The sequence below is a fragment of the Sinocyclocheilus rhinocerous genome, unplaced genomic scaffold (genome assembly GCF_001515625.1).
Source record: "Sinocyclocheilus rhinocerous isolate Xijiao unplaced genomic scaffold, SAMN03320098_v1.1 scaffold4081, whole genome shotgun sequence".
Taxonomy (NCBI): Eukaryota; Metazoa; Chordata; class Actinopteri; order Cypriniformes; family Cyprinidae; genus Sinocyclocheilus; species Sinocyclocheilus rhinocerous.
Window position 1 is genome coordinate 195,301 of NW_015662164.1, and position 14,711 is coordinate 210,011.

General features: G+C 35.2%; 1 protein-coding gene across 1 annotated transcript in view; it reads right to left on the reverse strand.

Moving 5' to 3' along the window:
* The window catches only part of LOC107727693 (A-kinase anchor protein SPHKAP), a 116,257-nt gene that overhangs the window by 59,243 nt on the left and 42,303 nt on the right, over positions 1-14,711 (reverse strand). Inside the window, exon 2 of the mRNA XM_016537646.1 lies at positions 9,754-9,844. Coding sequence (XP_016393132.1) covers positions 9,754-9,797 — 44 coding nt within the window. The 5' untranslated portion in view covers positions 9,798-9,844. The remainder of the gene's footprint in view (positions 1-9,753; positions 9,845-14,711) is intronic.

The window sequence follows — 14,711 nt, forward strand, 5'->3', positions numbered from 1 at the left end:
CCTGCATTACACTGTGACAGGTTCACAAAACAATCTGCGCTGAAATGTGCTGCACAAACCGTTAAGGTCAGGCTGAAATGATTGGGGACCTTGTTAAAAATAAACTTCAGGCTCTCTTTCCTAATGCTGGGATGCTCTGGAAGGATATGCAGTGTGGCTGGTGCAAAACACAGCCAGGGAAAGCATGTTCTAGTGTTTATGTTTCAGTATGTTTATCATAGATCAACATTGATTTTAATATGTAAAGGAACATTTGATTTCTCATCACCTCTCCAAGGACCAATTCACAAAATGAACATGTCAACTCGCTGTAAAATCCACCTGCTCTATAACATTCACCCAAATATTGTGCATCTTGACAGATACATAAAATCAATCATACACATACACTCACAATTACACACATAAATTAGCAATTGCTGCTGCCATTCCAAGCATGAAAGAAAAGAGTTACTGACTATTTCAAGCGTGAGAACATGGAAAATGTTAAATATCTGAAAGATGTAAATCCATAATTGTTACACATGCAAATTATAAATTTATTTTAAATAGAAATCCTTTGTAACAATATACACTCTAAAAAATGCTGGGTTGTTTCAACCCAACTTTGGGTCAAATATGGACTAACCCAACTTTTGGGTTAAATTTTTTAATGACATTTTTAACCCAAAAGTTGGGTTAGTCCATATTTGACCCAAAGTTGGGTTGAAACAACCCAGCATTTTTCAGAGTGTACATTACCGTTCGAAAGTTTGGTCGGTAATTCTTTTTTGAAAGAAATTAATACTTTTATTCAGCAAGCATGTGTTAAATTGATAAAAAGTATAGTAAATACTTACAGTAGAGAGTAAAGATCGTAAAGACTTACAGTATATCGTTAGAAAAGATTCTATTTCTACTTTTTACCTTTGTATTCATCAAAGAATCCTTAAAAAAGTATCACAGGTTTCAAAAAAATATTAAGCAGCAAAAACTATTTTCAATATTGACAATAAATCAGCATATTAGAATGATTTCTGAAGGATTATGTGACACTGAAAACAGGAATAATGAAAATTTAGCTTTGCATCACAGAAATAAATTATACTTTCAAGTATATTAAAATAGAATACCATTATTTTAAAGTGTAATAATATTTCAAAATATTACTGTTTTTTTTCTGTATTTTTGATCAAATAAATGCAGCCTTGATGAGAATAAGAAATCTTACTGATCCCAGACTTTTAAACAAGAGTGTATATATTATTTACATTATCTGCATTCCCACTTTAAAATTCCCACTCATCAAAGAATCCTTAAAAAAGTATCACAGGTTTCAAAAAAATATTAAGCAGCAAAAACTATTTTCAATATTGACAATAAATCAGCATATTAGAATGATTTCTGAAGGATTATGTGACACTGAAAACAGGAATAATGAAAATTTAGCTTTGCATCACAGAAATAAATTATACTTTAAAGTATATTAAAATAGAATACCATTATTTTAAAGTGTAATAATATTTCAAAATATTACTGTTTTTTTTTCTGTATTTTTGATCAAATAAATGCAGCCTTGATGAGAATAAGAAATCTTACTGATCCAAGACTTTTAAACAAGAGTGTATATATTATTTACATTATGTGCATTCCCACTTTAAAATTCCCAATGGATTTCTGAAGTAGGGGAAAGCGTCACATGTCTGCACTAATTACAGAAGCAATAATGACTCTCATAAATAGTAATAAAGAAGAGAAGAAACTCTTAATGAAGGTTGTTATTGCTTAACTTTAGAAGGAGAAGGAGAAAGAGAGAGAGAGCGCAAGAGAGATGGTAAAAAAAAAAAGGGTCAAGATGAGATCATGTTTGACCACAGTAATATGACACTCTGTTATGCCAAAGTCTTGTCTGTTGGTGTCTGTATCAAAGTTAATCAATTCTTATCAATAATAAATCAGGGTCCAGACCTGAGCCGATATTCATTGGGAGGTGTCAATTAACTGTGCGCCTGCAGAAAACGAATACTCAACTGGATCTGTCAAATTCTTTTAGGCCTCATTAGCAAACAGAAATGAATTATGTATGATCGCCTTTTAAATCAATTATAAATTAAACCCTGCAATGGAAACAGCAGGTAACAGGAATCAAAGGAGCAGAAGGAGAGAGGGGAAAGTGAGAGATTTAGTTTCGGTCATGGCACAAATAGCCTCCATAGGAACTGCAATGAAACAAATTCTGCCACCTTCATACTTTTATGGTGTTTTAATGGTTTCTTTTTAGCTACCGATAGAACCGGAGTCTTCATCTCATGTGAGTGCACATCAGGGGTTCTGCGGGTTTTATGAAGCGCCATTTAAGACCTTTTTAAGACAATTTCAAGATTAAACCGAAGGGAACAGAACATGCCAATATGTTCTCTGAATGTAATTGTCTAGGGAGCAGAAAATGAGCTGCATTAGCAACAAAATACAACATTCAGCAGATCTCCATTAATTCATTTGACAAGAAACTTAACTAGAATACGAAAATAACTTTTACCGTATCTTCTGATCACACAGCAAAAAAAAGTGCTGTTCTTCTTCAGTATTTTTGTCGTTTTCCAGTGCAAATGTCTAAAGTTTCTTAAACTACATTGAAAAGCAAAATTAGCAAAAATAAGCAGTGGCGGCTCGTCGGGGGAGGCAGGGGAGGCACAGCTTCCTCATAATTTTGAGGTGAAAATGGGAGGAGGACGATTTAATGTTAATAAAATTCACAATTCATTTCAGTTCATGTCTCAGAATGTGTATTTTTTGTTTGTAACTTCACAGTTGTAATACTTTAACGTGAAAGCGCCGCTTTTCTATCACAAATGTGCTGAATCTGCTGATGTAATTACAACCGCTAGGTGATAGAGAAGGGGAGGGGGAGGCCGGGGGAGCGCTGAGCTCTTGTGCCTCCGTTGGTAAAAAAAGTTAGCCAATCAGCATCGAGTGTTCACTTTCAGCGCTGAGGAGTGTTGAGAAAAGAAACCTTGCAAGGGAGGCTAGCATTTGTCAAAAGTCTAAGACTTTTTAAGACCTGCAGAAACCCTGGCACATAATATTAAACATATTCTTTAAAAATATTATTCATTAATTTTGTGTAAAATGTGTCTCAATGAGGAAAAAATGACTGGGTGCACCTGTGAGACCAGGATTTCTCTCTTCTAATATATCAGCTGATGTCTCGTCTCATAAATTGAAAGCACTGATGTTAACAGACAAGGATCTGCAGATGCCATACAGGGCCATGCAGGAGTGAGTCTAAAAATAGCACATGAATTTCTACTGTACCCACGTTGCCTCCCTGCCCTCCCTCTGCGATCCATGCGCATGTCCCTCGTTGGCCTGATCCTGGGCCCTCATTTATCAACAGTCAGATGTGTGCGCAATGAGTGCGTAAGAACAGTTTCACGCAAAGTGTGGGATCTACCAACTTGTATTATACGTAGGAATGTGTGTAAATATAAGCACAACTCTGAGCATGCTTACGCAGAGAAATAAGAATCGGGATCCCAGACCAATACAATTAGTGTGCCTCCTCTATTTTAAAACCCACGAGCCGCCACTGAAAATAAGAGGTCTTGCTTTCAGAGAAATTGATTAAAATTAAGCAAGTTCATGATTAAAACGAGAACAAATATTTGTCAGTGTAGGGGGCTCAGAAAAATCAAGGAAAAAAATTTTCATAATTCACCGACAGATATTTGTTTTTGTTTTTAAGATATTTGTTTCTGTTTCTCAGAAAACTAATTCAACTATCTTAATTTTGCATTTCAAGTACATAATACAGTATATCCTGATTTAAAGGGATAGTTCACACAAAAGTGAAAATTCTGTCCATCATGTTGTTCCAAACCTGTATGAGTTTCTTTCGTCTGTTGAACATAAAAGAAGATATTTTGAAGAATGTTGATAACCAAACAGTTAATCGTAGCTATTGACTTCCACGGTAATTTTTCCATAGTGGAAGTCAATGGCTGCGGTCAACTTTTCATTTTTAAGTGAAACATCTCTAAGGCAAAAAAAAAAAAAAAAATCCATTTAATGCCACAACTTAATGAATTTAAGACTTTCTGTTATGATTTTAAAGGGGTCATATGATGCGATTTAAATTTTTCCTTTCTCTTTGGAGTTTATACGTAGGAATGTGTGTAAATATAAGCACAACTCTGAGCATGCTTACGCAGAGAATCTAGTGGTAGAATGGCGATACTACAAAAAGAAAGTGCCGCTGCGTGTTTTAATTGCAAATACTCAATTTATATTTATATTTATAAATTCATAGTTCAAGTAGAAATTTGCATAATTGGTAACAGACGCACTGCAAAATTCTAGTCAAAATATTAAAAAATTCTTAAATCAAGATGCATTTACTAGATAAGCAAAAAGACATAAGATATGTATATATATATATATATTTTTTATTATTTTAATATTTTTGTTTAGTCTTGTTTCCTGGGGGAAAAAAATCTAAATGAAGTGAATTTTGCTTAAAACAAGTAAAAATCTTCTTAAAACAAGATTATTTTTCTTACCCCACTCGAAGATAATTTGACTTATTTTAATTTTAATTTAAATACTTCTCAGTCGGTACCGCTTTCTTTGCCATGATTTCGGTGAGGACTTTATACATTCACGTGATTCATAAAGTAAGGTGTTGTCACCATATATGGTTTATTGGAGGCGTTTCTGAAAGCAAATGACCATGAACGGGAACAAGCATGGTGCTTAAGAACATGTGGGATTTATAAGTAATGAGCATACGCACGTTTGATAAATATGGATTTTTTTTGTACTTACATTCTAAATTTCATTCGTAGGACAAAATATAGAACCTTTTCTATGCATTGTTGATAAATGAGGGCCCTGGGCTTTAGGGGCCACTATCATTTATTAAAATTGACTGCAGGTTGCTGTGCCATTAGGGGAAACTCTTTACCTGGTGATCCGGCAGCATGAAATTACCCAGAACATAACTCAACATGAGCAACCAATAAGAAAGAAGCAAGAGATTTAATCTGCTGGAACCTCTACTTCATAAGCTCTTTTTCATCTCGTCTTGTTGTAGTTTATTTGTGTTGGAGTTTACCATTGTGTGGTTTTATGTGAAACTGCTAATACAATGCCTATTGTGTTCATTTTGCATGGTTGACAGTTACAGTCCCAGCTCTATGTCTCTGTCTTTCTTTACGTGCCAGAGCCCGACTGCAAGGAAAGCATGTGAGCATTACTGTTGCGGATTAAAATTCAAATTGTGTTTCATGAGTTTATCTTGCCGACCAGAGAGAGAACAAGAAACAGAGAGTGAGAGAAAGTGAGGGAGGAGAGGAAGAACCAGCACTGTGAACAGGAACAACAAGCAAGGAGTAGACAAAAACACAGAAGGTGCCTTCAGGTTTAATGTGCATCCATGTCAGAAGTTGCAAAGATAACTTGGAGACACTTTGTCCTCCATTCTGGGCGACTTTCAAGCATGAAATGAAATCGGTTCTGCTGTTCGGACTGATACCTCCCACTTTCTCTCTCGCTTTCTCTCTCTAGAAGTCATATGAAACCCATATTTTATGTAAAAGTGTTCCTGTACTGTAGCCCAAATAGTAGAGCAAGATGCTTGCAATGTCAAAGTATGGGTTCAGCTCCCAGACAATGCAATACATGGAGGCTAAAGTTCAAGTTAACCACTGAGAGCATCTCAATGTATTCCATTGATGTTTTTTTTTAAAAATGTATTGCTATTTGCAATTACTCCCATTGTCATGAGCAATTTGGTTCAACTGCAGAATTCATGGCTTGCAAACTGCAAGCTAACAAAAAAACACACACACACACACACACACACACACAAAGAACAGGCTGAACAAGAAAAGTTTCTATAACTTTGGTTATATACTATATGTGCTGGATAATTACACACTAATGACGCTAATAACCTGATTCACAAAGTGATTTTGTTTGGTAATAGATGAACATGAATCTGGAAGAATTGTATTACATTGCATATTTTGTCAGTTTAGAAATTAAATGTCTGATGAGTGGCACTGAAATGTTAACGCTCTATTGCGTTTGAGAATAATGTACGACCTACACTAAACCTAATCAATAGTGTTAACAAAAGCAAACGTGACATAAAAACACACTTGCTGAAGCAATCATGCCATTTTAGTTCCTTTTACAAGTCTTTTAACTCTTTTATTGAATGGTGCAACCTGTGATTTGTGCCATACAGTGCAGTACCAGGTGTGCTACCGAGCAAGTTTACTTCATCTGGAAAGCCAAACATATGGAGCTGTTTGTGATGCAAATTAGGGCTGCACGATTAATCGAATGCGATTGTCATGCGCATTTTGTTAAAAAAGCCGGTTCTGTAATCAGCAGGAAATCATCATCACGTGCTTTCAGATGGAGCAGAATTTACTACACATAGCCATAGTTCACTGACAAGTTACGCAAATTATTATTATTTTTTTAATCGATTTTATTGCGCGATTATGAAATCGAAGAAATCGTTCGCGATAATGACAGCTGTATGCATAACTTCTCAGTGAACTACGGCTCTGTGAAGTGGAGACATAAAAGACCTCAATCAATTCAGGTCTAGACGCTACTGGCCAATCAATAAACACATAACATCACAAATAAAATGGAAAACACAAGGAATAGCTTCAAGCCTATATGGTGAAGGCAAAAAACAAAGGAGGAAGAGAAGAGGAAAAGTGAGAGGAGGATTTGGCGAGTCCTGCGGGCTGCTTTTGTTTGTTGTAATCAGGTCTGGTGATCTCAGATACACATCTGCTCGAGTCTCAAACATGGCTGGATGGTATAGAGCAAAATAACAGCATCCTGTAATCAAATATACACTTGTTCTTGTTGTACAAACAGCAGGGGCGCCGCAGGATGGTATGACAAAAAAAGGTAAAATTATAAGCAAACTAATAAAAATAAAACGAGAAAACACTATAGAAAAATATAGCAACTTATAGTGCACTATAGGGGCTAGGAAGCAATTTCGGCACAGCTTTTGATACCCTTTCATAAATACACACCTGTGGACCCTCGACACAGACTCTCAAACTTTAGCTCAAGTACAACAGAGTGCAGCCTAATTATGTTCACTCAGTGGGGTTTTATTTGTCGCATTATGCAGATTCACTTTCTGACCCCCTCCACGCATGGACATGTGAGTGAGGTAACGCAGCGGACACACATGCACAAAGTCCTTCAATCACTCATATCCATGAGCACACACTAATGAGAGCATCTCTTCATTACCTTTCTGACCCCAATCAGACTGAAGATCCCCCCCATCCCTCATTAATTATCTACACACACACACACACACACACTTATATTGTGTCCTTCCCTTCCCATTCGCAAACTCTTGTAACCTTCAGGACCTTCATCGTGTCATTTACAACTCCATCATATACAACTCATGCTGTTCTAAAATGCTTTTTTTTCTCTATGGAAGAATTTTTAAAGACTATGGATATAAATATCTATTCATGTTTGGATGAAATCTAAACCAAAAACTAAGGAAAGAAAAAAAAAACACTTAATTCTTCCAAACTTTTGATATATTTTTTTTAACTAATTTTTAATTATTTATTATTTTACAGAACCTGGAACTTGTGGAAAAGAAAAGCATAAACATTCTTCAAAATATCAACTTTTTGTGCCACAGAATATAGAAAGTCTTACAAGTTTGCAACAACATAAGTGATCTCATCATTCCCCGACATACAAACACTTCCGATGAGGCAAAATAACAGAAATGACTTCACAATATGACATTTAGAGACAGAACACATGCCATTTGTCTTATGCTTGATTGCAGGAACAATTTTCACTTACGAAACATCCTGCCACCCACCCACCCTATACACAACAACATATAGACCCTCTATTTAATCACAGCCATCTCTCAAACTGAAGCCTGCAGTTATGTACACACATACACAAACGCAATGGTGTATACGATGAAAAACAGCTTGTTCTTTTACACCTGCACACTCAGCACCCAGTCGGCCACTACAGATTTTACGATCCCCCACCCGCCGCTGTCTATGGCATATCTCTGCGGCACACAGAAGTGCTGGCCTTTCCATTCTCATATCTCTCTCTCTGCACCCACTCCACTATTACACCTCTACCATGATGGGTGGCGGCAGTTTAATGTATTTATGTCTAAGGAAAAAACAGCTTGCGCTGCCCCCTAAAGGTATGGAGGGGAACAACACAGCAGATGGGTTATGATTGCTGTAATATTGCATGTGACTGAATAGAAAATCAACCAGGGTATGTACCAGGGTAAATTTCAATATAATTTCTCCATCTTGTTTGGTTGCAAATAACTTACTGAATGGCACCAGAAACTCCAGGGATATATGTATAAGAAATATATTACATACACTATCAGAATGTTTGGGATTGATACGATATTTTAATGTTTCTGAATGTGTCTTCTGCTCACCAAGGATGCATTTATTTGATCAAAAATACAGTAAAAAAGTGAAATACTATTACAATTTAAAATAACAGCTTTTTAAGTGACTATATTGTAAAATGTAATTTATTCTCTGTGATGCAAAGCTAAATTTTCAGCATCATTACTCCAGTCTTTAGTCTCACATGATCCTTCAAAAATCGTTCTAATTTGCTGATTTGATTTGATGTTTGGAATAATTAATAATTAAATAATCTTATGCTCACCAAGGCTGCATTTATTTAAATCAAAAATACAGTAAAAACAGTGAAATATTATTACATTAAAATAACTTTTTTAAACATATCACATTCTATGACATGCTAATTGACCCCAGCAAAAACATAAAAATGCAATTAAATAAATCCAAATATAAAACTGGCAGTGCTGTATGTCCACAATAATTGGAAAATCATGTGAAAATTCAATGCATTTATTCATGTTTAATATCTGGAGCCTCTAAAATTCCAAACAGAATGAAAGCAACATTTTGACAGAGATCGTTTCTTGGATGTTATTATGATTTTTTTTTATATAATAAGTTTCTTTAAGATTAGGAAAAGTCATAAAGTCATCAACCTGACACTCTGAGCTTTTAAATGGCTGTTGGGGTCTACAAGACTCCAAACACGAGAGTTCATCTAAATTTGTCACACATTTCTTATTGTAGCTTGTTACTTCAGTGGTTTTTAAAGCAGACAAGAAGCAGACGGATCCGATGAGGTTTTTATGCGATTAAATTTGCCAATTTACATCAGTGTAAGCTCACTCAATCTTCCAAAAACCGGCTAAAGTAATAAACAGCACAGAACCCAGAAACAGATAGCTGAGATTAATCAAGCGCAGAAAGGGCTATTTACAGCCAACGCCTTTTAGCAGGCATTAAAATACACTAATATCTACACTGGGTGACTGAGAGCATGTTTGCGGGAACACTAGGGAAGAAGATTATTCACTCGAATATAACAGTGACTCAAAGAGACTAAACCTCTGTAGACTCTCGCCTGGCTGCCACCTTCATTTCCTAATGGCACAAAGAGGAATATAATCCACCTTTCTTGCAGGTTTTTAAAGAGCAGGCATCTTATCGTGGTTTAATAAACATGGATTAAAAGATTAAGAGGCAAAAAGGGAGCGATGTTACACAGAAACAATTAAAAACACTCATTAGAAGGATTATTCCAGTGTGAGAACGCACCTAAGGCACATTATTATATATCTTAACATACTCATCTTGAACATTAAAAGAACATTTATCATGAACGTACCTCTCCGTGAAGTTTCGGAGGACGGTGAGCAGGTTAGCCAGCATGCTTGCCTCTCTTCTAGCCTTTTCTGGTGCTTAGGATGTGAATTGATCTATACCTGGAAAAGAATGAAAAACTAAATTGAAGATGATACACAGAATGAATTGTTCACTGTGAGAGCTTTACCTCTGATGGCATTTATTGGTAAGGTAAAACTTAAAGGTGCAATAGGAGATCTTGGAAAATGCTAACTTTATCACCTATTGCACCTTTAATATGCAATGCTTATAATTATATTCAGTTGTGTCAATCAATAGTTCAAGCATTTGTTTTATTTGCATACTGCATGAGAATGGGTAAACGGTTAATCACAATTATTTTGCACAAAAATATAAAATAAATATTAATAATCACAATATTTATTATTTTTTGAGAACATCAACTTACATAGTTTGCTTGAATGACCGTTTAAAAAGAAAACAGACTGGCTGTATTACACTTTATAAATATCATTAGAGAGATCACTTTTTTTCATGCACATGGTTGCCAGGTTGGGTATATTAGTTAAAGCACTGGGCAACCAGAAAATGTATCAATTTATGAAAAAAAAACCCCACTGATTGGGGTACTCAACAGGCGGCCCGTCCTTTTGTGGCCCGCGTCATGCTAAAAATTTATGTATTTTTATTACAATTTGCACTCAAAATATATGGCAGTTTGGTTTTTTAACTAACTGAATAAATGCTCAGTAGTGCTCGATCTTTGCAAGCGCTGAGTTTGAGTCGCTAACTTGCATTTAAAAAGCACCACGCCCCAAACAACTGAAAGAGAAGCGTTGTCCAACAAAAGAGGACATTTAATAACATGATTTTACTCCACATCAGTCGAGTGTTTGAAATAACATCATTTTGAGATCTGATATGCGCTTTTTGTCACAGAATGAGGCAGAAAATATATTCTATAAGGCTATGTCGATTAGCATTGGATTATAAATATACTTTATTATTATGAAAATACCAGAGATGGCTTGAAGAACACAGATAAACCATATATTGTCACGTCGTGTGTTTTCTGTCTTCACATTTGATCAGTTCAAGTTTATCTTGATTTTATTCAGTCACAGCCATACCTTTGCCTATATTAGGGATTTCCTGGAGCGTCACCAGTTCTTTCACTTCTGTGATGCGTATGTTGAGTTTCCGCGCAAGGGTGCCCTCTGGCGTCCAGTATGAATGAAACAGCTTTCATGTGTTTAGCGCTCCGGGATGCGCACTCTGCCATCTTAAATATTAAAAATAATACTTCTTTCTAAAGAAATTTGTGAACTATATTTACTCATGAATGTTTTGCGTTTTAGCATTTTGAGTTTGAGCCCTGATACACACTGTCACTTCATAACCAAAAGGACCATTTATGAAACTACAAGCAAATAAATAAACCAATAACTGTATTAATGTAAGACTGCTCTATGATGTCTATTTGCATACTGAAAAAAAAGGTGTAGGATTTACTTTGAAAATCTCTCACTCAAAATTTCTAATACATTTCACAAATAATTACAAAGAAGCAACAAATGACACATTAAATGTGAAATTTTGAACTAGAAATACTAAAATAGTATTTTTTTGTTTTTGTAAAACCTAATACAATGATCTTTGTTTTAATTACACAGGTGTCCAACTGACTCTTGAACATGTTTCAATAACATTTAAAACCTAAAAATCATCCATTTATGAAATATTTAGCTTGAAACGTGCTTGTAGGTGTAGGATTTACTTTGAAAATCTTTCACTCAGAAATTTCTAATACATTTCACAAATAATTACAAAGAAGCAACAAATGACACATTAAATGTGAAATTTTGAACTAAAAATACTAAAATAGTATTTTTTTGTTTTTGTAAAACCTAATACAATGATCTTTGTTTTAATTACGCAGGTGTCCAACTGACTCTTGAACATGTTTCAATAACATTTAAAACCTAAAAATCATCCATTTATGAAATATTTAGCTTGAAACGTGCTTGTACTACAGTATGTTTCTTTCAAATAAATGCCACTTGTTTTGATATTTTGTTATCTTACACCTCAAGCAATCAATTTACCTAATGTTGTCCTATACCACTGTACACTAAAAGAACCTGGTGTATACACAATTTTCACTCAGAAATCACAATTAATCAATTACTGTAATTACCAAAAATCTGCAAGTAACAGTGATGTTTTGAACTAGAAAGACTGAAACAGTATCTTCTGGTAAAACATACTTCATACAGCTTCAAAAAAATCATATTTACAGGATACTGTGGGTAAAAAGATCAATTTTCTCTCTGCTGATCCACGAACAGATGTTCAAACTCCTCAAAAGTGTCCAGTGTAATGGGGTCACCTCTCATGAAGCGAGGCTTTGCTCTGCGTTGTGTATGTGTGAACTGGTGGGTCTGGATGTGAGAGAGTGTTGTGCGTGTGAAACAGATGGCTCCCGCTAAGCGCTGTGCTTTCCCTGGCCTCATATGACAGGTGCTGCACTGCTGCTTTACAGCATAGTGAGAATGGATTCATCTCAAATTCAGCAGCAAACACATACCTTCACAAACGCCCCCAGTTTATGTGTGTGTGTGCTAACATTTATGAGTATTTTACCGCCACATAAACCAAGCAATTACATTCTCTCCCTACCTCAACCTAAAAGCACATCACCGGTCCTGTATCACACTTTAATGTGCCTGTAAACCAGTTCGATAAGCATGATGGTTTAATAATAGTGCTTTCCGTTTTGTCGTAGCTGACTCACTACTCTTGTGCCGTGTCTCAGTCCACTAGATCCCAATCAATCAGTACATTGTGGACATAAATTCAGGCACAAGCAACAGCCTTGATCCACTAAACACTGAGACACTGATGACTCAATTTGGCATAATTATGGGGTCACACATCTTCAGGTCATAAAAGTAACTGGTACTGTATATCAAAACTGCTGTATAACATTTAAAATACACTGGAATTGAGAAATGTGCGCTTGTCTGGTATTTACAAATTAAACAAATGCAGTCAAAATAAAATTGAATAAATGATTGAATCTATAAATACATAAATATTTAAATGCTAGTAATTTTAATCAGCATCTAATAACTCAAATTACTATATTTGCAGGATTGTTTTACAAGTAGAAATATATGAAAATTGTTGTAACATTGTTAATTCAAATATTTAAAATTATAAAAATATATTTTAAAGACAGAACTTAAGGTTTGTCATATATTTACACTTGCACGTATCCTATGATTATTCCTGCACTGTTTTTTAATAATATAAATATAAATTCATTAAATATAACAATTACACTAAAAGAACCTGGTGTATACACAATTTTCACTCAGAAATCACAACTAATCAATTACTGTAATTACCAAAAATCTGCAAGTAACAGTGATGTTTTGAACTAGAAAGACTGAAACAGTATTTTCTGGTAAAACATACTTCATACAGCTTCAAAAAAATCATATTTACAGGATACTGTGGGTAAAAAGATCAATTTTCTCTCTGCTGATCCACGAACAGATGTTCAAACTCCTCAAAAGTGTCCAGTGTAATGGGGTCACCTCTCATGAAGCGAGGCTTTGCTCTGCGTTGTGTATGTGTGAACTGGTGGGTCTGGATGTGAGAGAGTGTTGTGCGTGTGAAACAGATGGCTCCCGCTAAGCGCTGTGCTTTCCCTGGCCTCATATGACAGGTGCTGCACTGCTGCTTTACAGCATAGTGAGAATGGATTCATCTCAAATTCAGCAGCAAACACATACCTTCACAAACGCCCCCAGTTTATGTGTGTGTGTGCTAACATTTATGAGTATTTTACCGCCACATAAACCAAGCAATTACATTCTCTCCCTACCTCAACCTAAAAGCACATCACCGGTCCTGTATCACACTTTAATGTGCCTGTAAACCAGTTCGATAAGCATGATGGTTTAATAATAGTGCTTTCCTTTTTGTCGTAGCTGACTCACTACTCTTGTGCCGTGTCTCAGTCCACTAGATCCCAATCAATCAGTACATTGTGGACATAAATTCAGGCACAAGCAACAGCCTTGATCCACTAAACACTGAGACACTGATGACTCAATTTGGCATAATTATGGGGTCACACATCTTCAGGTCATAAAAGTAACTGGTACTGTATATCAAAACTGCTGTATAACATTTAAAATACACTGGAATTGAGAAATGTGCGCTTGTCTGGTATTTACAAATTAAACAAATGCAGTCAAAATAAAATTGAATAAATGATTGAATCTATAAATACATAAATATTTAAATGCTAGTAATTTTAATCAGCATCTAATAACTCAAATTACTATATTTGCAGGATTGTTTTACAAGTAGAAATATATGAAAATTGTTGTAACATTGTTAATTCAAATATTTAAAATTATAAAAATATATTTTAAAGACAGAACTTAAGGTTTGTCATATATTTACACTTGCACGTATCCTATGATTATTCCTGCACTGTTTTTTAATAATATAAATATAAATTCATTAAATATAACAATTATTGTTGATTACATTATAATACTTAAAATTATATAAATGTCTTTTACAGACAGAAAATAAGGCTTTGTCATATATTTACATTTGCATTCATCATCTAATGATTTAAGAAATTACACTATTATGGAAAAAGAAGAATTATGGCGATCAGCCGCCTTGGCTGAGGTGCATTCTGGGACTTTTCCAACAACAGCAACGGTGTTTATCTGAGGGGAAGGCAAAGAGAGAGCATGATGGACAGAACTGGAGAGCCATAATATTCATCATTCATTAAAGTCCAGTCTAGAGACACAGTGTGTAATCCATTAGCCTGCTACACTTCAATCGCTGGCGTGAGTGTGTGTGTGTGTGCGCACGCGTTGAGTGAGCTTGAAGACTAAAGTGCCTCTATCCATCTTAAGCTGACAGAAAGATGGGTGAAATATTGAT